Consider the following 24,169-nt stretch of genomic DNA (forward strand, 5'->3'; position numbering starts at 1 on the left):
ATTCCATTCCTTTTCAAAGTGATCAGATAAAATAACCTTACCCCGTGAAACATCAGGAAATAAGAATGAAACATTCTCAAGTAAATTTGAAGGATGTAGACCTCAATCACATATTCAATACATGCAGAAAGGCTACATATCCTTTGGATATATTCTCTTGAAATAATACATTACTGCCAGTAAATAACATATCGCCTTAATGTCAACAGGACAGTCAAACTTGCTTCAGCGATCACCTGTATAGAAAGACCACTTGTTTATAAAGACCGGTCTTTGTTTAGCCTGAAAAAAATAGTTTCTCATTGCAACACCTACCAAAGGAACCTGTACATAATGACCACCTGCCTATAAAGACTAATTTTTTCTTGTCTCCCTTGAGCGGTTCTTATTTGAAGGTTTCACTGTACACTATTTTTACATCTACTGTAGATGACACAAAGTGCAGGCTGTATGTAAAAAAATAAATCAGTAAGCCACTGGGCTGCAAGTCAGTAAAATACACCAAGACCTCTGTGGAAAGTGCTTTATAAGCACTGTTTTATTATTGTTATTATTTATTATTATTATTATTATTATTATTATTATTATTATATCACTTGATCGATAATGTATGAATTTCTATGAGAATTCAGTACAAACAAAATAAACCCTGAGGAGAAATCTTCTACATTGTATTCCTCAATAATATATGTGAATTTGATTCAGTAAAGGTGATACAGCAGAATGAAACCATCTTTGGAGAAACTTGTCTTCCCCAATAATACAGTTGTTGCAGCAAAAAGTATTGTGAAATCTGAAGTGTACATGTATCAAGACCGGCCACAGGCACATGGACAAAATGTAAATGATTAGAAGTTCTCTTTATATATGATTAATCATATTTGATAAAAACAACATAGGAACTTCTTGGAATTTTTCATCCAAAGACAAATCTAAAGAAATTGTGCCAGATGCTCACCTGTAGAATAAGTTTGGCTGACCTCACCAGCTCACTTTCTTGTATCTCTTCTCTCGCCGAGGCAGGGAACATGAGTACATTGGCGCAGTGGTGATCAATTACAAAGGAATGATGTTCTACCATTCTGTCTACGGAGCTCACCAGTCTAAACCCTTCTTCTTGCAGCTCCTCTACTGCATCTTGAACACTGCAAACAAAAAAGGAAGAGGAAAAAAAAAAACATTAGAATTACACCAAGTTTATCACTCAGCACTCAAATAAGCCTTATCAGTAACATAAACAACATTATTTCTATTTTATCATAATAAGCATTACTTTATCTATTCTTTTCAAAAGCCACAGAGTGTTTTTTTTTAAGTGAGGAGGGGGGGTCAAGCATGTGAAAGAACATATCATTTTACTGCTATGGCGTAGCGTTGTACATGTCTACTCAACAAAAAAGGAAGGGGCTACAGATCCCCCCTCCCCCTACGGTTCCGCGACCCCTGCATATCTAAAATCCACTCAGAGCTTTAGCTTCATCATGACTGTGCTTTAACAAAGCATTTACTAATAGGGGAATCTTTTATATTTCACTATAGAATAGAGTATTCTGAATAATGAACCTTAGTTCAATGATTTGAGATGGGTCAAGGATATCGACTTCCATTTAATCACAATTGTGCTTAAACGGCATAAATATAAGGGCTATCAGCTCCAAAGATCTATAATTACACATGTTGATGAATGGCTTCATGAAGGTTGTACTCTGTTTGTAACTTGTTGGATCAAATAAATAATTCATAGACAGGTATTTCTGATTCAGTGGAAACAGCGCTTCTGTTATTTACTGATGTCTGGAGGTCAATATTCATCTTTTTTTTAATACTGGATAACGTACATGTACGTGTATTGATTGATTTTTTTAAATGATGTCATATGCTGTATCAGATCAACTGCATTTATGCTGTATGCTTCAGAGCGGTTTCAAAACCAGACATTTGATTTTAAAGGAATCTTTCACAACTTCATTCCATTGAGCCATCGCAAAACCAATCTAAATTTAAATCTTACTCAAATTAACCAAACTTTGTCAGAATACATAAAAACACAGCTCCTGAATGAAATTATTGAACATCACTAGTCAAAGCTAAGGAAAATACAGTGAAACATGTCTTTAAAGACCACCCAAGGGAGACAAGAAAAGTGGTCTTTATAGGCATGTGGTCTTTGTAGACAGGTTCCTTTAGTGTATGTTTCAGTGATAAACCATTTTCATGGGAAACAAAAAAATGTGGTCTTTGTAGACAGGTGGTCACTAAAGCAGGTTTGACTGTACATGAAAACATAGCTCCTGATTAAAATTATTGAACATCGCTAGTCAAAGTGAAAGATAAATTATTTTTGTACCTTATACAAAGCTGATTGATCCAGGCAAAGCAGGGCAGCTGTGACCCGCACTTCTCCCGCTCCCTGACCGCTGCCGGTAGGAGGTTCTCTATGCTCGCAGCCTGGTACTTGATGCGATTCCTGGCCAGAGCGGCGTTCAGTTTGGTGTTGTACCTCAGCATGTCATCTTCCACCTCCTGAACGTACGGGATACAGGTCTCCGGCTGGCGTCGGGATCGCTTGGCGAACTTGCGGTAGACCATGTCGCACAGGATCACCATGATCATACTGTGATTCTCACCAGCCTAAAAACAACAATTATGTTAATTTTTAAAAATAACAACTGGGACCCGTTTCACAAAGCCTTTTATCAATGAAAAATGACAAAAAATCAGTGACAAATCTGCTGATAACCAATCAGCAGCAAGGATTTCACTAGCTTATAACAAAACCTGTCATTTGTCACTGATGACCACGTTTTGTGAAATGAGGCCCAGGTTGCAAAATGCTGCTGATCTCCAATACCAGTTAGAGGGATAAGAAAATAGTTCTCATAATTTATACGTTTTCAGGTATACTCTTTGTTAATTTCATAGCCATATTGTGCCTTTGCATTAAGAAACAGCACTGAATATCGTATTGGCCAAGCTATGACATTAAGAATTAAATGTTAATTACAGAAACATCATGCATAAAATTAGAAAACAATGAAGCTATCTACTTGAACAATTACCTTGCAAATAAGTTCCTTTTTTATCTACTGGTATGTTTGCTCATCTACATTTAAAAGAAGAGTATTAGAGAGAGAGAGGGTCTTATTGCATTTTCCCCCTACTGTAACACAATCTAAAGTCCGATTTAATTGGCCATAAGTGGGCTGGCAAATACGCTGCGCCATTATTCAATATTAATTTTCCAAAGTATGGTGCTTGAATTTCACCCCAGATTTAGATTACAGTTACAATTTCTGTGAGTGACGATAGTGTTTTTACTGTGTACAATAGGCTGCAATTTTTTCCTGACTTTTTTTCTGCAATCTATTTTGGATCTCAGTCTTTTATACTTACCGATGCATCATAGCTGTAAAACCCACTGTCCATGAGGACATCTTCCAAAAGAGCTTGATCTGAGAAAACAAAAGACAAAAACAAACAAAAATAATTCAACAGACGATTTATGCAATGTAATCAAATTGAATGCACAAATCTTTGTTAAGTGCCTCTTTTCAAATTGGTTTATTCACCTGTTATGAATAATTGTATTTCAATATTCAGAATGCGATTTTGGATACATTAATTGTTGCTAGGCTGGACAAACATTATGGCTTGTCCGACCTAACAACACGTAATGTATGCTATTTGCATTCTGACTAATAAAATTTGATTAGATTACAAAAACAGCCTATAATACAAAGAATCTAAGAACTACCGGTATATAATGATTTGGGCAATATACAGGTGTACACACACATGCAAGCTTTATTTCACATGAACAACTCTATCTTGCAACTACATGTTTCTTCAATTCACTTCAAATAATGTCATTTCCATAACTCAATCAAAACAGAAAAAAATGCTTACATAAAATGAATATCAAATGATATTTGCAATATAACATAGAAAATGAAACTTATTTGTTACCATACAATCTCAAATGTTGATAAGTAATCAAAGCATTTTAGGATACAATATATATAATCTTATGAATTAAGTCAAATTTTAAAGGAAAAGAGATATCCACTAAAAAGCAGAAGCTATATTTGTGTGGAATCCTCAAAAAAAGAAGGAAAAAGGAAAGGAAGAAAAGAAGAAACAAAGAAAGGAACAAAGAAAGAAAAAGAAAAGGAAAGGAAGAAAGAAAGAAAAAGAAAGTGGGAAAAAAAGAAAATGGAAAAAAAAAAAAAAAAAAAAAAAGGACAGTGGATGTTATTAATAGTGACATTAATAATTACATTTCTTTTTTACATGAATTCACCTTACTGTCTGCCATTGCCCTCACATTGCTACCCCTCGCAACATCCGACCCACTCCATCCTCATTAATCATTAACAACATCACACTCTTCCTGAACATTGATATCATAACTCATCTTGAGTGTGCCATGTTATACAAAAGATAACCTAACTTCATACATTTCTATACTGTCACCGTCTGGCTTTACCTATTTAATCTTTCTTTTCCCCGGCATCCATGTGTCTCTTTTCAAATCTTACTGTATTCACCTTTGTATTCATTGCTTCTTGGTTTTGTCTTTGCCGGGATAAAATAATAATAAAAGCAAAGTCCACTATATGTTTTGAAAGTACAACACTGCACAAGCCAATAAAGCCTTCAAAGAACCTTGATTGATCACGCCATTGATAGCTAGTTATCATGGTCGTTAAGGCTGGATGCCGATAGACTTTTTAATTATTCACCTGCACCTTTCACACAACGGAAGCCTGTATCCATCTCCTCTTTGAAGCTTCTGTATACAGGGCCTCGTGTATGCATAACATCACATTTTAAAGTGATTAGTTTCTCATAACACATGTAGGTATGGTAAAAGATAAATGAACTGCCGGCATGTCATCAGTTTTGATATGACAAAATGCAAAATATTCTTACAAAAATATAATGTAAAAGTAAATCGGAACTTAATTTGAAAATTCCAGCACTTTCATTCATTATGTCAAATATTAAGTGTATCATTGTGGACACGCAACTTATTCTAATTTGGTTACTACTTTGTTTATTCTGAAATGTACCCCATCTTTCCCAACTACTTCATGTTCAACATACATATAGCCTACCAAGTATGAATTATTACCATTATACATGTAGCTCTATGTATTCACAATATTCTATTTTCCTTCAATATTGGAGGAAAATACAACCAAGTTAAAAAATCAAATGGAAAAGGGAAAGGAAAATAATCACAGTCTCCATAACTACCATGCATCATAGCACACAAGTTTGTCAATATGCATTGCAATGTTCAAAATGAACCACCAGAATCGATATGACAAGATCAACAGAAATACAAAAAATTTGATGGCAGATATAGGTGATTCAAATATTTAGAGTCTGCAGCACTGTGATCACCTAGCAACGATTGCAAACAAAATTAAATCTAATTGGCAAATTGTCACGGAACTCCACATCAGTAAATCAATATATCACTGCCAGTTCTTTGTGAGCTCGTCCCGACCTTATCATATCATGATATGTGCAGTATGGGCAGCATACATGTACAATGTTTTATCCTAAATAATATTTGAAAGGAGTTATCAAATCCAGCTAAAATGTAAGTTTGTGAGTTTAATAATAATGATGATACATGAGATCCATTCTAATTAAATGCTCAAGGGGCATCAGATTCCATTGTTATTGTTATATGCATTATGCAGTGTGTATCTCTAACAATAATTCTCATGATAACTTTATGTTTGATTGTACTTTTTTATTGATTGAATCCAGCTACAATATGTAGATACATATATCAAATGTAATTATGTGAATATGCATCAGAATCAATTCTTATTTTGATATGTATCTCAAACAACGATTATCACAATAACTTTATATTTCATTGCACTTTTGTATTGATTGAATCCAGTTACAATATGAACATGTACATGTAGATATATCAAATGCAGTTTTAAGACTGTGCATCAGATTCAATTCTCATTGTGATAAGCATCTCAAACAATTCTCAAAATAACTTTATATTTTCTTTATTTCTTTGTATTGCAATATTTCATGCATTTTATAAGAACATATTTGAAAGAACCTAGATCCATATCTCTTTTTATCAGATTCAATCAGCCTCAAAACACACATATATTGATTAAATCTCTAATTTCAAGTGGATTCTGAATTTCAGAAACAATACAGTTTAACGCATTCAGTTTCAAAACATTGATCATTTGTTATGGATTTTGCTTATCCATTCTCACGAGAGTTCCTCATTTCAGGAAATAAAAGTCAGAAAATTTCCCCTGCTGGGTCCCAGTGAATGACCTGCAAAGTAAGGTGAAGGAAACCAACATTGTTTAGAAAGATGATCATCAAACTTCCACAGGTTTTTAGTATTCATCTCGAAACTTGCACCAGAAACACCTAGCCAAAAGCATCAAATGAACTCAATGTAAACAGAGCAGTCCTTCTAAGATTTCACTTTCAAACTCCAGAGGAAAGTGTTCCAGCAAAGCTCCTTGTCATCCAATATGTCTGAGTATGACAAGGAATCCCAAAATAATATTGGAAGATACAGGGGAAGTATTGTTTCACTGTGACGTCCTTCTAAATCTGGGTCATAATGTGTAACCTCTTTTAACCTTTGAACCTAGCGTCATGTGGCCAACTTTCAAAAGGGATGTCTGCATTCTAACAATCCCTGAGGTACAAAGAAAGGTACAAACTGGAACTGTGAGAATCTCCTCCCCCCCCCCCCCCCTCTCCACAATGACTTTCTTATCCTGTCAGTGCAAGAATCAGTACAAAGTGGATTCACCTTCCTTCCAAGTCCACTTACAAGAATCCGTACAAACTGATTCTGAGGCATCCTCCCCCCCCCCCCCCATCTCTGTCATGCAAGTATCTGTAAAAAAAAAAAAAAACCTGGTACTGTCTGCATCTCATAATCCCTTTAGAGCGAAACATTACAAAAACTGAAACGATGGGCAGTCCCTCTCAAAACGCTTTCTTTTCCCCATGGTACAAAAATCGGTACAAAAGTGGAGTCCCATTTTGAGTTCCCTCAAACTCTAAATCCCTCTTTGTAAAATTAGTACAACCTTGGAAGTTTGGAACATAATACTTCATTAATTCATCCACTGATCTTAAGTTGATCATTAATTAAATTCATATTTGAAACAATTCTTGAAAACTTCTGGACTTTGAAGTGTACAGAGGAACATGCAAATAGTGTCATTTGAAATGCCTTGATTGCAACAGGATTTAACTATTGTGTTTCACTGTGTACCAGTTAACTCTCATATCAACCTGATCTTTAAAAGGCATGTTTTGCATATAACTGTAAACAGTTCCAATCTAGTTCCCTAACTTCCATTTGTTCCCATTGTATAAATACACCAGGAGTCTTGTAGTTAATCTCTTTAGTACACACCAGGGAGTGTTCTATTGTCTATTAGTGGCCAGAGGTTGAAAAGAGGTATTGTTGTACAAAGTTCTTTTTAGCTCAAGGGGGAGCTGATGGCTAAATACTTCTTTTCAATACTCAAGGCCTCAATTACTCTCAAAAGGCAAGGACAAGAGCTGTCCTTATCAGTTAATGTATGCCATTTAGGCCCATCTTGTTACTATAGAAATGGGTTTGAATTGAATTCATTAAAGAGGAAAGCAGCATTACTTAGCAAGATATCTAGAACATACACATGTAATTAAAGGCGATATCAGGTGATTAAATTGTCAAGCTACACTCTACACTACAATAAAAAGTAGTAAGTACTAGTTTGCTGTGTTTTCAGTTAGGATGAAGTGTTTAGGAAATGGAAGACAGAAACAAACACCAAGCAATACATTTTTGATCAAGATGTCATTTTTTAGCATTGTATAGTTTTTCTAACCAATCAGTTATACATATTCAAAGAAGCAAATTGCTTTTTTTGAACAGCGTATAATAATATCTTGGGTGTAGGCATATCTTATCATTATATCATATACAAATTATCAACCACTGTCATATGTTCTTAAAACAATGAAATAGTAGAGTCTACGTTTAATGATTAACCATTTTCAATTATTGATCACGAGTACAGTTATGTACAAAACGTGAGACTGGGTCCATGAAATCCACTCAAGACCTAGCAAAGCTACTGTGCATGCACCCTGTCTAGAAGGCAGACATACATGTACATGTATCTACCAGATGATTAGTTTGTTAGACTTTATGCTCATGACACTGCACTACTTTGAAGATAATCTATGCAAACATAATGTGCTCATGTCTCAACCAGGGTTCATGTTACATCACACAGGACTATCAGTGCATGATTTGCCTATCTAAAGTGTTGGGAGACCCGAAATTACCAACAATTTGATTGCAAAATTTCACTTAAATTGTATCATAATGTGAAAGAGGATGTCATTTAAGAAACACTTCTGCAAAGATTTCCTCCCCAAAATTGTGTTTAAACTTTGGAGACAAATATTGATAAAAGAATACATAATTTGGATTTTTCTGTTGTACGCAGAAAACCTAAATTTTGTATTCGTTCATCAATTCGTTCATCAATATTCCACTTTAAACACAAATAACATCCTCTTTCACATCATGATATAATTTAAGTGAAATTTTGCCATCATATTTTTGGCTCCCAACCCTTTAGAGGGGCTTTAAAATGTTACTAGTATAATGATAAATGCTCTCAAATTCAACTACAATAAGTGATATATCTATCACCAAATAAACAAAATTGTCACAAATTCAGTGTACAGTGTACATCAAATATATTGTAAGAATAATATTCTTTGATATTGAAAAATATTTAAAAGACAATGATGGACTAATCTTGGTATCACTATTAATATTACCCTTGAACAAACGAGACAGATGATTAATCAACACCATGAGCAGGCACCTACATGTATGTTTGCTCGTTATCTTCCACAGATACCCCCCCCCCATCTCATTCTTCCCGCTGCACCACGTCTATCCCCACCCCCTACCCCCCCCCCTCTCTCTCTCTCTCTCTCTCTCTCTCCCTCTCACACTCTCAATTTATCTCTATACCAGTCTACTATTTACACCAGTTGCTACATTCGCATCATCCTTCAGGAAAGCCTTCTTGATAAGTCAAGATGTAGCCAATGATTTCGAAAAGAAAGAGCAAGTCTCTATGAAACAGAATGAACAAGGTCAGGAATTTGTTTGAGAAACAAGGGAGAAGGCTATGGGGGGAAGAGAAAGATACTAAATTTGAATAGGAAAGGAAAAAAGGGGGGGGGGGAATAAAAGGGGGAAAAAAAGATAAAAGTGCTAAAAGTATATACTTACATTTCAAAGTTTCAAAGGCAAGATCGTAGATTTTTCTTTTAACTTTCGAGTCTTTGACACTGATCACCGGAATAGTTTTTGCCTCCTCGAGCCCCTTCTCGTAGGAGAGTTTGTCTGATTTAGGTCCCGGTGACAATCCATTGAATATTTGGCTGGCATAGTGGTATATGAGATGACTCGTCACGTTGTTGTTCTCCAACGACTCCAGACTGGCCAAGATTGTCCCGTCAAGGAGATTCCCATTGCTCTCCATATCGACACCCGAGCTGTGCCAGGACTTGGACACCTTCTGCGGCGAGAATCGATTGTGGGCAGGGGACGGGATGTTCCCAAACGAGCTGCCTTTCTGGCCCAGTTGAGGACTCCACAGGGCCATGATTGCTATTGGGCAAGAAAATGTTTACCGAGTCAATGTTTGATTTCGCTATCTAAGATCCTGGCGCGGAAGGCCAAAATTAGCGTTGCCGTGCTGAGTAGCTGAGGTTCTACGTACGTGCCTGTCAGGGGTATTTACTCTGAGTTGGCATCAGGGCGAAGCAGATATGCTGAGTGAGCAAACATGTTAGTATTGCCTTCATAAAGTACACTGATCGCTGACTGCATCAGAGATATCATTGGGGATTTATTCACTGTTTGTTAATCAGCCTGTGTGCACAGGTAGCAGTGCGCACGAGTCAGGAGTCATAGCTTGGTTGGTTGCTATGGGCGACGTGATGCTCATTTCACAGGTCTGGCTAGGATTTCCAGCTGTAAAGGAAAAGAGAACAAATAGTTTGAAAAGCATTAAATAAATAGAATTGAATGGTATCAACTGTAAGATTATAACATAAAATATATCCATAACTCTGATGACGTTGTCAAACAGCATAGGTTGTAGTCTAACGGCGAGGTGTACATGTACATGTGAAAATGGTTTTGATTTCATAACCAGTTCAAAACCAAAAGATCTTGACAAGGTGATACCCAAATCAATTTTCCTCAAGTGATATATTATCGGCTCCTTTTCATGTTCATTTCAACCACCTCTCAACCCTCTTACATCTGGAGATTTATTGGTATTGTCAGAGTACCAATAAAAAACAATCATCTTAATGAATAGAAGAATGAAATGGGTATTGATTTTTGTCATCTTCAAAAGCTTTTCGTCAGGAGACAACTGAAATTGAATTTCTCTTCACTGTTCATTTGAAGGATTGTTGTCTTACAGATGTTATTGATGTTATTGTTGGTATACAATGGTCTTCACACCTGCGCTGTAAAAAATACAGACCACAGTCCAGTGTCACAACTGATTGCACATTCTTCTTCATTCATTGTTTCTTTCTTTCTTTGTTTACTTCTTTCCTTCTTTATTTTTATCTTCTTTACTTCTTTCCTTCTTTAGTTGTATCTTTATTTGTCTTGTTTCTTTCTCTCTCTCTCTCTCTCTCTCTCCCCCCCCCCCCCCCCCCCCCCCCCCCCATGTCTCTCTCCCTGTCCCTGTCTCTCTGTCCGTCTCTCTTTCTTTCATTTGTTCCTTCTTTTTGCTTTGCTTTTGCCTTTCTTTTTTTTCTTCTTCTTTATGACATACTGTACTGCATATATTATATGGAAAACAATTGCTGGTATCTACAGTACGTACATATGAAAAGAATGCTTATAACAGACTTTGTACAAACAACAGCAGCTCTCACTTTATTTCTATAGCAGAAAAATGAAACCCTGCAAGATGAAATACTTGAAAACCTATAAAGCCCTAATCACCCGCCTAATGACTATCTAGTGAGATACAACAAGCCTATAACTGATAAGACTATTTGCCTTTTGCACAATTGGTAATTTCTCTAAGGACTGGTTGCTGCGAAGCAAAGGCATTCCGCAGTCAAAACGTAAACTAAATAGGCAACAAATGATCAAAACAAATTCAATATCTGAACAAACATACATACACATTTACTTGCACACATTTTCCAAGAAAAAGAAAGCATTGTAAATCAGGAAATACATACTTTAAAAGCATAATAAATTTACCCTTTTTCTTGTAATTGTTAGATATTATATGCGAATTGATTTGCTTACATTTAGGCCTGTGACAAAATAATGGATATTAATGAGATTCACAGAATTCTAATTAGCAGGAGTATGACACCAACGTCAACATTCTTCCAGACAATAGACATCATTCATTAAAACGCAATTAAAATGCACCAACATGGTCCTTTTATCACAGGACATCATACAGGCCTATAATGTCCTTTAAAAATTAAGGACACTGCTGGCCGGTACTCAACAACGTCAGTGTATTGGAACTGGGTCTACAAGGTGAAGCCATGCAAGAAATTTGGTAAGGTGATAATCTGTATCCTTACAATTTCACATGTGTCTTTTAAGACTATTGTAGCACACAATTAGGATTTGGATGTTCACAGAATTCTAATTAGCAGGAGTATGACACCAACGTCAACATTCTTCCAGACAATAGACATCATTCATTAAAACGCAATTAAAATGCACCAACATGGTCCTTTTATCACAGGACATCATACAGGCCTATAATGTCCTTTAAAAATTAAGGACACTGCTGGCCGGTACTCAACAACGTCAGTGTATTGGAACTGGGTCTACAAGGTGAAGCCATGCAAGAAATTTGGTAAGGTGATAATCTGTATCCTTACAATTTCACATGTGTCTTTTAAGACTATTGTAGCACACAATTAGGATTTGGATGTTAATGCAAAGGACAAACTCCCAAGACAATTTTGTTCTGAATGGGGAGGCTTTTACGTTACAAGGACAGGCAACTGAGGCAAGTGTCATACAATCACATCTTCAATTATAACAGATTTTATGGTGGCAAATACAGAGGAATTTAAGACCCATATTTCACTTTGTCAGTAATTTAGAAGAAACGTACTAATACATATCACTATTTAGAAAGTCGATACATTTTTCATCAAATTTCAAAATTTCCTTTAATAGTGAGCAGTCTCAATTTTGGCTGAACTTACTCTCCACACAATATAAAATAAGTCTTGTTCAATGGCCTTTAAACATTCACCCTAAAATATTACATTACAAATATGCCAGAAGCTATTGTCCTATAATACAAAAAATGACAATTTAAAACATATGTCCACATACCTCCAGTTTTGTCAGAAACATGCAGACGATCTCACCGAATAAACATGGGTACATTCCTCTGAGCACATATTGCTTTTGGTCTACCTACTCCTCAGACTCCCCTTTTGTGTCATCCCATTTCGGGTGTGAACATGCACAAAAGAAAATCAATACCTGTTTCTGAGGAGCTACTAGGCTGAAGCCTGAAGTTGCTTTCAGAGTTTTTGAATCGGCAGCTGAGTTCGTATTGACAGATATTCAATTGGTCAATAACTTGTCTAGATGCTGAATTGATACAGGGAAGGTCAGGTGCTTTTCTATCATTTATTGATTCCTATTGAAACAAAGTGCATGTTATGAGGCTGATGACGTAAGACTTTTTTTTTTCAAATTACATAATCAGCCAGGAGTCCATATTATTTCTTTAAGGGATCATTTCATTATCCACAATACATTTCTGTTTTTCTTCTTCTTCTTCTCTATTTCCTATTCAGGAACAAAGCCTCTTTTCTGAATTTTGTTTATAATCTAAATTTGATTTATGTAGTGAATCAATATTTGTTTTAAAGTTCAATTTGAATTTCAAGAAAATCGTTATGTACAAACAAGATGGTCAATACTTACAACTACAGGGCATTGAGAATGGTCATTCACCTTAAAGACCCCTGGAAGCTGTAAAATGTGGTCATGTACTGGCAGCTTCTTTAAGACATTGTCAATAGATGAAGACCTTGTCAAATAATGCAAGTACATGTACACTGTATGCACACCACTTAAATGTCAACGATTCTTGGGAGTTTTTAAATTTTGGTCAAAGTCCAACTCTGTTCACAACATTCCTGGAAGAAAAAATATCCTTTTCCAAATGCATTTTTATGTACAATATCTAAAATTTATTGAAGTGATGTTATCTTCTTATTATGAGAGAACACAAATGTGTTCGAGTTTAATCATTTTACTTGGTATCTATGAGTTTCATTTTTCCTTTATAAAAAAAAAAAGATGATGCAAATCTTAAATCAATTGACGTGCCATGTCATCTGAGAGACATTTTTCTTGCCACATTTACTTCTGCTCGAGGAATAAACCCTGGCCCTAGCTGACCCCTACAATCCAACTGTTTTTTTGTAGATCTACATTTAGTTTTCAACTCTTCATCACATGTGCTTTATTTTACTTCATTACAATGACCTAGAGGTCTACATCACCTATAATTTTAGCCACCTGCAATTCATTTACAGGTCTCAAACACTTGATAAAATTTTAAGGTCCATACTAAACTTTAAACCTTCTGTTGGGTTTTGCCGGTCTAATTTTGCCGGTCTCACTCTCATTCTATAAGTAACTAGGCCTACCGTAAAGTAAAATCTAACCTAGAATATGTTCACTCAAAAAAGTCATAGGGCCTAGACCAGTGGCGTACCTGGCATAGCTCGTCAGGGGGGGCAAGCGATTTGGACGAGCAAGGGGGGGGGGATGATGTGTGGCTGTGGAAAACTGGAAATGGGTGAAGGGGTAATAGGGGGCGTCCCAATAACACAGTAGAGATTTTGTTGATATTAGTATTTGCAATTGGGTGTTTCTATATCTTTGGTCTATTTTGATTTAAAAGAAGGAATTATCTTTTTTTTTAAATGTTAAATGTATTGAATTTCGACAAAATCAGTGGTTAACTTATCACTGGTAATGACAATGCTTCTATTAACGTACTTCTATTATTCCTCTTTGAAGAAGCTTTGACATATTATGTTCCCAATTCTGCATATTTGGAAATGTAATCAAGTGTATTTGACAATGAATGGAATTGTATTGATTTGCATTTGTTTCATTTCCACATGCACAATTAAAACTTTAAAAGAATATTCAGAATAAGCATCTATTCAATCATTGAAAATAAATGTAGTAATTAAAAGTAAGAAAAAAATGAAACAGTAAAATGATATATCACTAGATATAAGAGAAATCACTCACTGGGAGGAATGTCAGAAGGTTGAGGAAAATGACATTGGAGAAAGATAGGGTACAGAGAGATAGGGTACATAAGGTAGAAAAGGTGGAAATAAGCAGAGGAATGTTGAAGAATTGTATATCTGAAGAAATGATAACTGGCTGTAGGTCAGACGATACAAGAAAAGCTAGGGAAATTTGAGGATTTTGGCAAGGAGGTTAATAGCAGATCAAAACAAACAAACAGAAAGCACTCTGAAACTTGATTACAGGATACTTGTTAAATGAACAAAGCAGTTTCAGCAGACATCATCAATAAAATTGTATACTATACAATTTATTAATCTTTTGAAACTCATCTTCAACCAGTCTTCAAAAGTAGTATATTGTTTCAATAAGTTGTCCTTAGAAATCCAATGTTTGACCTTTATAAACCAATGCATAGAAATCCAACTAGTTCTTACTAATGGTAAGTGGAAGAGGTTTGAGGTTTCTGGCAAGAAAGTTAATAAATAGGTCAAATGAATAGTAAGCACTCGTAGCTATAATAAAACACATATATGATTACAAGCAACTAATTACTGAAATGAACATAGCAATTTCAGCACACAGCATCAATAAAATTGTATACTATACAATTCATAAATCTTTTGAAACTCATCTTCAAGCAGTCTTCAAAAGTAGTATATTGTTTCAATAAGTTGTCCTTAGAAATCCAATGTTTGACCTTTATAAACCAATGAATAGAAATCCAACTAGTTCTTACTAATGGTAAGTGGAAGAGGTTTGAGGTTTCTGGCAAGAAAGTTAATAAATAGGTCAAATGAATAGTAAGCACTCGTAGCTATAATAAAACACATATATGATTACAAGCAACTAACTACTGAAATGAACATAGCAATTTCAGCAGACATCATCAATAAAATTGTATACTATACAATTCATAAATCTTTTGAAACTCATCTTCAAGCAGTCTTCAAAAGTAGTATATTGTTTCAATAAGTTGTCCTTAGAAATCCAATGTTTGACCTTTATAAACCAATGAATAGAAATCCAACTAGTTCTTACTAATGGTAAGTGGAAGAGGTTTGAGGTTTCTGGCAGGAAAGTTAATAAATAGGTCAAATGAATAGTAAGCACTCGTAGCTATAATAAAACACATATATGATTACAAGCAACTAACTACTGAAATGAACATAGCAATTTCAGCACACAGCATCAATAAAATTGTATACTATACAATTCATAAATCTTTTGAAACTCATCTTCAAGCAGTCTTCAAAAGTAGTATATTGTTTCAATAAGTTGTCCTTAGAAATCCAATGTTTGACCTTTATCAACCAATGAATAGAAATCCAACTAGTTCTTACTAATGGTAAGTGGAAGAGGTTTGAGGTTTCTGGCAAGAAAGTTAATAAATAGGTCAAATGAATAGTAAGCACTCGTAGCTATAATAAAACACATATATGATTACAAGCAACTAACTACTGAAATGAACATAGCAATTTCAGCACACAGCATCAATAAAATTGTATGCTATACAATTCATAAATCTTTTGAAACTCATCTTCAAGCAGTCTTCAAAAGTAGTATATTGTTTCAATAAGTTGTCCTTAGAAATCCAATGTTTGACCTTTATAAACCAATGAATAGAAATCCAACTAGTTCTTACTAATGGTAAGTGGAAGAGGTTTGAGGTTTCTGGCAAGAAAGTTAATAAATAGGTCAAATGAATAGTAAGCACTCGTAGCTATAATAAAACACATATATGATTACAAGCAACTAACTACTGAAATGAACATAGCAATTTCAGCACACAGCATCAATAAAATTGTATACTATACAATTCATAAATCTTTTGAAACTCATCTTCAAGCAGTCTTCAAAAGTAGTATATTGTTTCAATAAGTTGTCCTTAGAAATCCAATGTTTGACCTTTATAAACCAATGAATAGAAATCCAACTAGTTCTTACTAATGGTAAGTGGAAGAGGTTTGAGGTTTCTGGCAAGAAAGTTAATAAATAGGTCAAATGAATAGTAAGCACTCGTAGCTATAATAAAACACATATATGATTACAAGCAACTAATTACTGAAATGAACAAAGCAGTTTCAGCAGACATCATCAATAAAATTGTATACTATACAATTTATTAATCTTTTGAAACTCATCTTCAAGCAGTCTTCAAAAGTTGTAGATTGTTTCAATAAGTTGTCCTTAGAAATCCAATGTTTGACCTTTATCAACCAATGAATAGAAATCCAACTAGTTCTTACTAATGGTAAGTGGAAGAGACTTATAAAGGTTGTGTGTCCCTTTAACATGCAACAAATATCTCAAATATCGACCAAGATTATGTATGTTTTATCTGTAAATTCAAAAGAAAGTGGGATAGTAGAGTTTGTAAAAACGACTAAAAACAGTTGTTAATCATTGAGTGTATAGTCTGTGTCTCAGGCTTAAATTTACACTCTGTTTCGAGTGTTGACATTGTAATGGACTTGAGGGTAGTGCTTTAGGGCCCTCAATAACCATTCCAGCTCAAGAAGTGGTTTTTTGCAGCAGCAATAACAAAAACTTACACACTTGGTTGTCATTTCTCAAAATATGCATCCCTACATGGACATGAAATAATGATATGCATCCAGTAAATAAGTTTCTGGTACAACAGAAAAATAATTAGAACAAATCTAAATTTAACAGTCATAAAAATCCACTTACAGTACACAAGTGTCCAAACCCAATTCTTTCACACAGCTTCATGAATTGTAATCGCTTCAACATAACACTCTCTTAAGATATTTCCAATTATTAGGCTTGCAAAAGATTGACACACTGAGGTTGGTTGTCATGTACAATAAAATTTACCTTGTAGTTTGTGACAAAAACTATGGCTAGAGCAAGGGGCAGGTTGTTACCTGTCCAAGTCAATTTCCATAGATATGATATTTGTAAATAAAGAATCTTTCCCTTGTATTACATTAAATACAACAATCATTTTTCATAATCCATGAGGAGTAAAAATGGGAAAGTGAGGTGATTTTCTCATCCACTAACTCTTGCATAGAGCCAATTTTATGTTTGACACTGTTTCCAACTTTGCATGACTTAAAATGCTGTCACTTTCTTATGTCTTATCTGATTTTGATGTTGTTTTCATTGTTTTGTTTAATTCTACTCTATTTATTAAAGTCAAATTAATATCGGGTGGAATTCCCCTATAATATAAAAGAGATCAAAATTTTAAAAAAAGTCGAAGCAGAGACTGTCCGGTGGAAATGAGAGGCTATAATACAATCTAAAATAATGATTTATGGGTATATGTTATTCCTTGTATATTGCACCTCCACTCAGCAGCATTTTGTACTTTGAATTGAATTGTTGTGAACTGAAAGAAAATGAAAAATCGCAACTAATTTTGAAAAAATAGTATCTTTCCACACAAATTGAGCCAAATATGTGCATGATTGGGTGAAAAACTCCTGCACTGTTATGGCCAGAATATACATGGAATTTCAACACATTCATACTGTTCTACCCTAAATAAAGTCTATGCGTCTCCGGTGCATCCTAGCAAAGTGATCAATTACATCTGAATAGTCTACACTACAGGCAATATCTTTCTCTATGCTAATAATTGCCAAACCTGACAACCTTTCTTCCTTCATTGTAGAACGCAGATATGATTTGATTATTTTCACTCTGCTAAAAGATCGCTCTGCAGTAGCTGAGGAAATGGGCAATGTAGCAATAATTCTGTACAGTTTGGTTAAATTTGGATATGCACTCTCAAGGGAATTCTTGATTAGGAACTTCAACAATCCATTAATTGTTTTCACATAGATATCATTGTTGTCAAACACGTCAGTGTTCTGAACCAGAGGGCGGAAAGTCCTGTATTCAGCCATGAGTTGTTCCGTGTCGACTACATCTTTGTACTTCTCAGCCAGCTTCTTGACTCTTCTTTCGGCATTGAGGTCATTGAAATGTTCTGGCATTAACGCAGAAAAATCTCTGACCGTTTCCATGAAATCTGAAAACCGGTCTTTGAATTGCTGCAAAACAGAGTCGTATACCTTGTAAAAGACTTCTACTCGAAATCTGGAAACAGGATCATTAATCGGCTGATCTTCAGCTTGTTCCCCTGAAAGAACCTTCCGTTTTCTTTTTCGTACAGTAGTTAGATCTGGATCAATTTCTTGTTTCTCTGCTTCTACTCTTGCTTTACGGTACAATTCCTCAAAGTGTTCCTCAGTCCTATTTTTTCCAATTGCTTCTGATGTTGCCGTGATAACACCTCCAGCACTGATCAAGTCAATTTTTGAAGATTGGAGGTATTTTGACAGGGAATCCGTAGTTGAAAGCAGCTCCTCCCACATATTCATCAGAAGAAGAAAATCTACTTTGCTAAGAGCATTGATGAGACCCCTTGCTTCTGCAGCCTCCGTGGGTTTGCCCTCACTTTCTTCGATGTCTTCTAATGTGTCAAGAATGGCTGGATATGTTGCCTTGACAGCACGAACAGACTCAATTCTGCAAGACCAGCGTGTGTCAACTAGTCGTTTTAACTGGATGTCTTGCACCTCCTTTGACAATTTTCTTTTGGCTTCCTTGAATTTCTCGAGACGAGGATGGCTATTAGTCAGAAACACATACAGTTTTTCAAGGATTCCAAAGAAATCCTTGGCAACTGGAGAGACACATGCAGCATTACTTATCACAAGATTGAGGTTATGTGCACAACAGTGCACATAGAGTGCATTGTTACTGACTTCTTTTATTCTTTGCTGAAGGCCAGATAGTGAACCAGACATGTTTGCTGCCCCGTCGTAGGCTTGTCCAACACAATCTTTGAGTGAAATGTTACGCTTCTTTGCAAATTCGTTTATTTGCTCAAACAGAACGGATGATTTTGTAGAAGGTAGTTCTTGAAAGCAAATGAATCTCTCAACAACATCTCCGTCAGAAGTAACGTAACGAAGGGTTACAGAAAGTAAGTCCGTGTGAGATATGTCAATAGCAGAATCTGCTATGATGGTAAAGCATCCCGCCTCATGTACTTCCTCCATTATGACACTTTCTACTGAATTCCGCAGGCATTGTATGAGCTCATTCTGTATTCGTGGACTGAGGTACATTGAATGACTTCTTTGCTCAGATAAATGAGCAGCTAATACACTGTCATATTTGCTGATTAATCGCACAAGTTCTAAAAAGTTGCCATCGTTGCGTTCTGTTTCAGCAGATCTCATATTCTCACGATGTCCCCGGAAAGCTAAATTCTGTTTGGCCAAAAATAGTGTAACATCAACTAGCCTAGAAAGTACTTTCCGATTTTTCTGCACCTGACATTCATGTGCCCTCACTTGCTCAGCATCAACTGCTTTGCCTTTGTCAAGTCTCAGTCGGGTAAGTGACAGCTGACCCTCTGCTTCCATGTGAAGTGAAGATTGTTCATGCTGTTCAATTCGTAGAGTTGCCTTTTTCCAATTCGAAAAGCCGGATCCACTTACTTTGCTCCATGTTGGGTCATAATTTTTCTTGTGTCTGTCTGCAAAGAGCCAACATGATAAACAGAACAAGGAGTCTCTCGAGGGAGAATATATGAGCCACTTTCGAGGGACTTTCTTCTTTTCATCCTTTAAGTGTCTAAAGTACCACTCTCGGCGAAAGCCTCTACCATGTTTCCGAGGAAAAGAAAATTCGTCATTGGCATCAAAGTTAGGCTGGCAAGGTCCCATTTCTAGAATCTGTCTAACTACGTTGGGTGTTATGCTTACTCCTGAAAAATGTTTTGGATCGTTTGGAAAGCGATTGAAAGCATTGTTGTCCGATGTAGGTACAGGAACCTGTCCTACATTAATTGTATCCCTGACATGAGATTCCTCATTGTTTGACCTTTCTTCATGAGATACAGCATTATCATCTTCAGCTTCATCGTCATCGTCATCCAGTGAAACACATGGAGTATCAGGACTACCAGGCTTATATTCTGCAGTTTAAAAAAGAGGTGGAATTTACAATAAATATTTACACAGTATTTCTATTTCCTTAGGGATACTGCCCCCCCCCCCCCCGTTTTCTACTGTTTCTTTCTCTCCTGTCCTCCCAAAGTTGCCCTAGTATAACCCCCCCCCCCTCCCCTCCCCAATCTCTGTCTGAGCAACTAAACATATGGCAATTTTGAGTGGAATATCTCACTCAATTAATCAAAACACTTGCTAGATTTATTTTGATTTGTTTCCCAATTTAATGCATATTGCACTTAGCCATTAATAGATGAATATTAAGTAATGAAAGAACTTATTTTGTAATCAAATTAGGATAAATGGCTGAATATATAAAAGAGGAAATATAAATATATAAAAGAAAGAAAACAATGTATATATATTTATACATAATATATATTTATACATAATATATACAACTATCAGGACAGAAAATAAGATTTTCAATTTTGTTCACCTTCATGATCTGGTTGAGTAGATACAGCATTATCATCTTCAGCTTCATCGTCATCGTCATCCAGTGAAACACATGGAGTATCAGGACTACCAGGCCTATATTCTGCAGTTTAAAAAAGAGGTGGAATTTACAATAAATATTTACACAGTATTTCTATTTCCTTAGGGATACTGCCCCCCCCCCGTTTTCTACTGTTTCTTTCTCTCCTGTCCTCCCAAAGTTGCCCTAGTATAACCCCCCCCCCCCCCCCCTCCCCAATCTCTGTCTGAGCAACTAAACATATGGCAATTTTGAGTGGAATATCTCACTCAATTAATCAAAACACTTGCTAGATTTATTTTGATTTGTTTCCCAATTTAATGCATATTGCACTTAGCCATTAATAGATGAATATTAAGTAATGAAAGAACTTATTTTGTAATCAAATTAGGATAAATGGCTGAATATATAAAAGAGGAAATATAAATATATAAAAGAAAGAAAACAATGTATATATATTTATACATAATATATATTTATACATAATATATACAACTATCAGGACAGAAAATAAGATTTTCAATTTTGTTCACCTTCATGATCTGGTTGAGTAGATACAGCATTATCATCTTCAGCTTCATCGTCATCGTCATCCAGTGAAACACATGGAGTATCAGGACTACCAGGCCTATATTCTGCAGTTTAAAAAAGAGGTGGAATTTACAATAAATATTTACACAGTATTTCTATTTCCTTAGGGATACTGCCCCCCCCCCCCGTTTTCTACTGTTTCTTTCTCTCCTGTCCTCCCAAAGTTGCCCTAGTATAACCCCCCCCCCCCTCCCCTCCCCAATCTCTGTCTGAGCAACTAAACATATGGCAATTTTGAGTGGAATATCTCACTCAATTAATCAAAACACTTGCTAGATTTATTTTGATTTGTTTCCCAATTTAATGCATATTGCACTTAGCCATTAATAGATGAATATTAAGTAATGAAAGAACTTATTTTGTAATCAAATTAGGATAAATGGCTGAATATATAAAAGAGGAAATATAAATATATAAAAGAAAGAAAACAATGTATATATATTTATACATAATATATATTTATACATAATATATACAACTATCAGGACAGAAAATAAGATTTTCAATTTTGTTCACCTTCATGATCTGGTTGAGTAGATACAGCATTATCATCTTCAGCTTCATCGTCATCGTCATCCAGTGAAACACATGGAGTATCAGGACTACCAGGCTTATGTTCTGCAGTTTAAAAAAGAGGTGGAATTTACAATGAATAATTACACAGTATTTCTATTTCTTTAGGGATACTGCCCCCCCCGTTTTCTAGTGTTTCTTTCTCTCTCCCTTTCTCTCCTGTCATCCCAAAGTTGCCCTAGTAACCCCCCCCCCCCTCCTCCTCAATCTTTGTCTGAGCAACTAAACATATGGCAATTTTGAGTGGAATATCTCACTCAATTAATCAAAACACTTGCTAGATTTATTTTAATTTGTTTCCCAATTTAATGCATATTGCACTTAGCCATTAATAGATGAATATAAAGTAATGAAAGAACTTATTTTGTAATTAAATTAGGATAAATGGCTGAATATATAAAAGAGGAAATATAAATATATAAAAGAAAGAAAACAATGTATATATATTTATACATAATATATATTTATACATAATATATACAACTATCAGGACAGAAAATAAGATTTTCAATTCTGTTCACCTTCATGATCTGGTTGAGTAGATACAGCATTATCATCTTCTTCAGCATTGGGCCTTTCACTTGTACCCTCGTCATTGTCAAGTGAAACATGAGGAGCATCTGGTTTGCATCCTAAAAATAAAATTGAAAAAAAAATGTAAATAAAAGGAAGTCAGTTATGCCATTTCTGTTATTTTTATTATTTCAATACATTATCGCAATGATTAGGACCTTGCTTAGATCTTTTCAACCTTCTGCCAGTCCTCTTTCTACCCTTTGGTGCAATTTGATTTACTGTACCTTGGTAATAAATTGGGAACATTGGTTCGAGCATTTACACTGAACTGAATGAAATAAAAACAAAAAGCAAGAAAGGTTTGATCGCACCATAACTGTTCAACGTTTTTGTTGGGCATGCAGGGGTTTACTTGTACATGTTTCTATGGGATTCCGCGGTTGATATATATATATATTTTTTTGAAAGATGAAAAGTCGTATTTTCAAGAGGCGATATCGTATTATCGTACTTCACTTTTTTTTATTGTACTAAATACGATAAAATTGTACTTGTTTAGTGGTTGACATCTCTGCTGATTGACCATGACATACCTTGGTTTGACCCTCTTCGTTGGCTGAGGAACAAATCCATTAAACTACTTTGGTGAAATTTCTTTTTAGATGGATGATTTTCACTCGGGTTTCGGGCACTAGATGAACTTGGCGTTTCTGTTGTTTCTGATGTAGTATTCAAGGTTGAACTTGCTTCAACTGGTTCTGGGGGGGAGGGGGTGGGAGAGAGGAGGTTAGACATTGTAGGAAATGGATGAGCTGGGTAGATACATATTGGACAATATTTGGGAATAACAATATATACTTTTCTTATTTTCAAAAATATGAGTGTGCTATGAAAATACTATAAAGAAGCTCCATTATGATGCAGATCATACAGTCAAAACAAGAACATTCACATAATGAATAAATGAACTACCCTGGCTAAATAAATCTTCTTTTTGTATTATTATTATCATTATCATTATAATTTGTATTGATATATTAAAGTCACTGTTGTTATTATCATTCTTCTTCTTTTTAGTATAATTTTTTAATATCAGTAGTAGTATGAGCTTTATAAGAATGGTTTATTATTATTTTTATTATTGTTATTGTCATCATAAGCTATGTGTACAAACACTTAATAAATCTTCTGCAACTTTACTTTCTGATAGAAGAAAAATGCCAATTTATATTCAAGAACCTTTGGCCTTCCATTTTATCAATAGGCCAGTACATGCATGAAATCAATTCTGCATCAATATCATCTTAAACAATCAAGGGATTTTTTTGTTTTGTTTTTGTTTTTGAAGACACAACCAAATTTATATCTAAGCTGTGAATATGAGAACAGTTTCTGTCCTAGACATGCTTAGGAGAGAGCAGAGAATGCTATCCTCTGAAAGTGGTATGCTAAATCTCATAAGGTATAATTAAGGGTTAAAGTCATATTGGATTATTGATAGTTCTTACCTAGGCTTACATAGTGTTGTTCAAACACATGTCCAAAATACAACGTCATCAGTTCAGCATTTGCCTCTTCTCCTGTTGCCTTGTACTTGTGCATTATAAACCCTGC

General features: G+C 35.2%; 1 protein-coding gene across 2 annotated transcripts in view; it reads right to left on the reverse strand.

Moving 5' to 3' along the window:
• Positions 1 to 24,169, reverse strand: part of LOC583012 (putative methyltransferase NSUN7) — a 41,172-nt gene that overhangs the window by 13,977 nt on the left and 3,026 nt on the right. For both annotated transcript variants that reach the window (XM_030980822.1, XM_030980823.1), the window contains exons 2-5: positions 9,326 to 10,072; positions 3,394 to 3,452; positions 2,348 to 2,631; positions 959 to 1,145 (exon numbers count right to left, since the gene is read on the reverse strand). In XM_030980822.1, the coding sequence (XP_030836682.1) occupies positions 959 to 1,145; positions 2,348 to 2,631; positions 3,394 to 3,452; positions 9,326 to 9,701 (906 nt within the window). In that variant the 5' untranslated portion in view covers positions 9,702 to 10,072. The remainder of the gene's footprint in view (positions 1 to 958; positions 1,146 to 2,347; positions 2,632 to 3,393; positions 3,453 to 9,325; positions 10,073 to 24,169) is intronic.

Source organism: Strongylocentrotus purpuratus, unplaced genomic scaffold (genome assembly GCF_000002235.5).
Source record: "Strongylocentrotus purpuratus isolate Spur 01 unplaced genomic scaffold, Spur_5.0 spur5_scaffold_11, whole genome shotgun sequence".
Taxonomy (NCBI): Eukaryota; Metazoa; Echinodermata; class Echinoidea; order Camarodonta; family Strongylocentrotidae; genus Strongylocentrotus; species Strongylocentrotus purpuratus.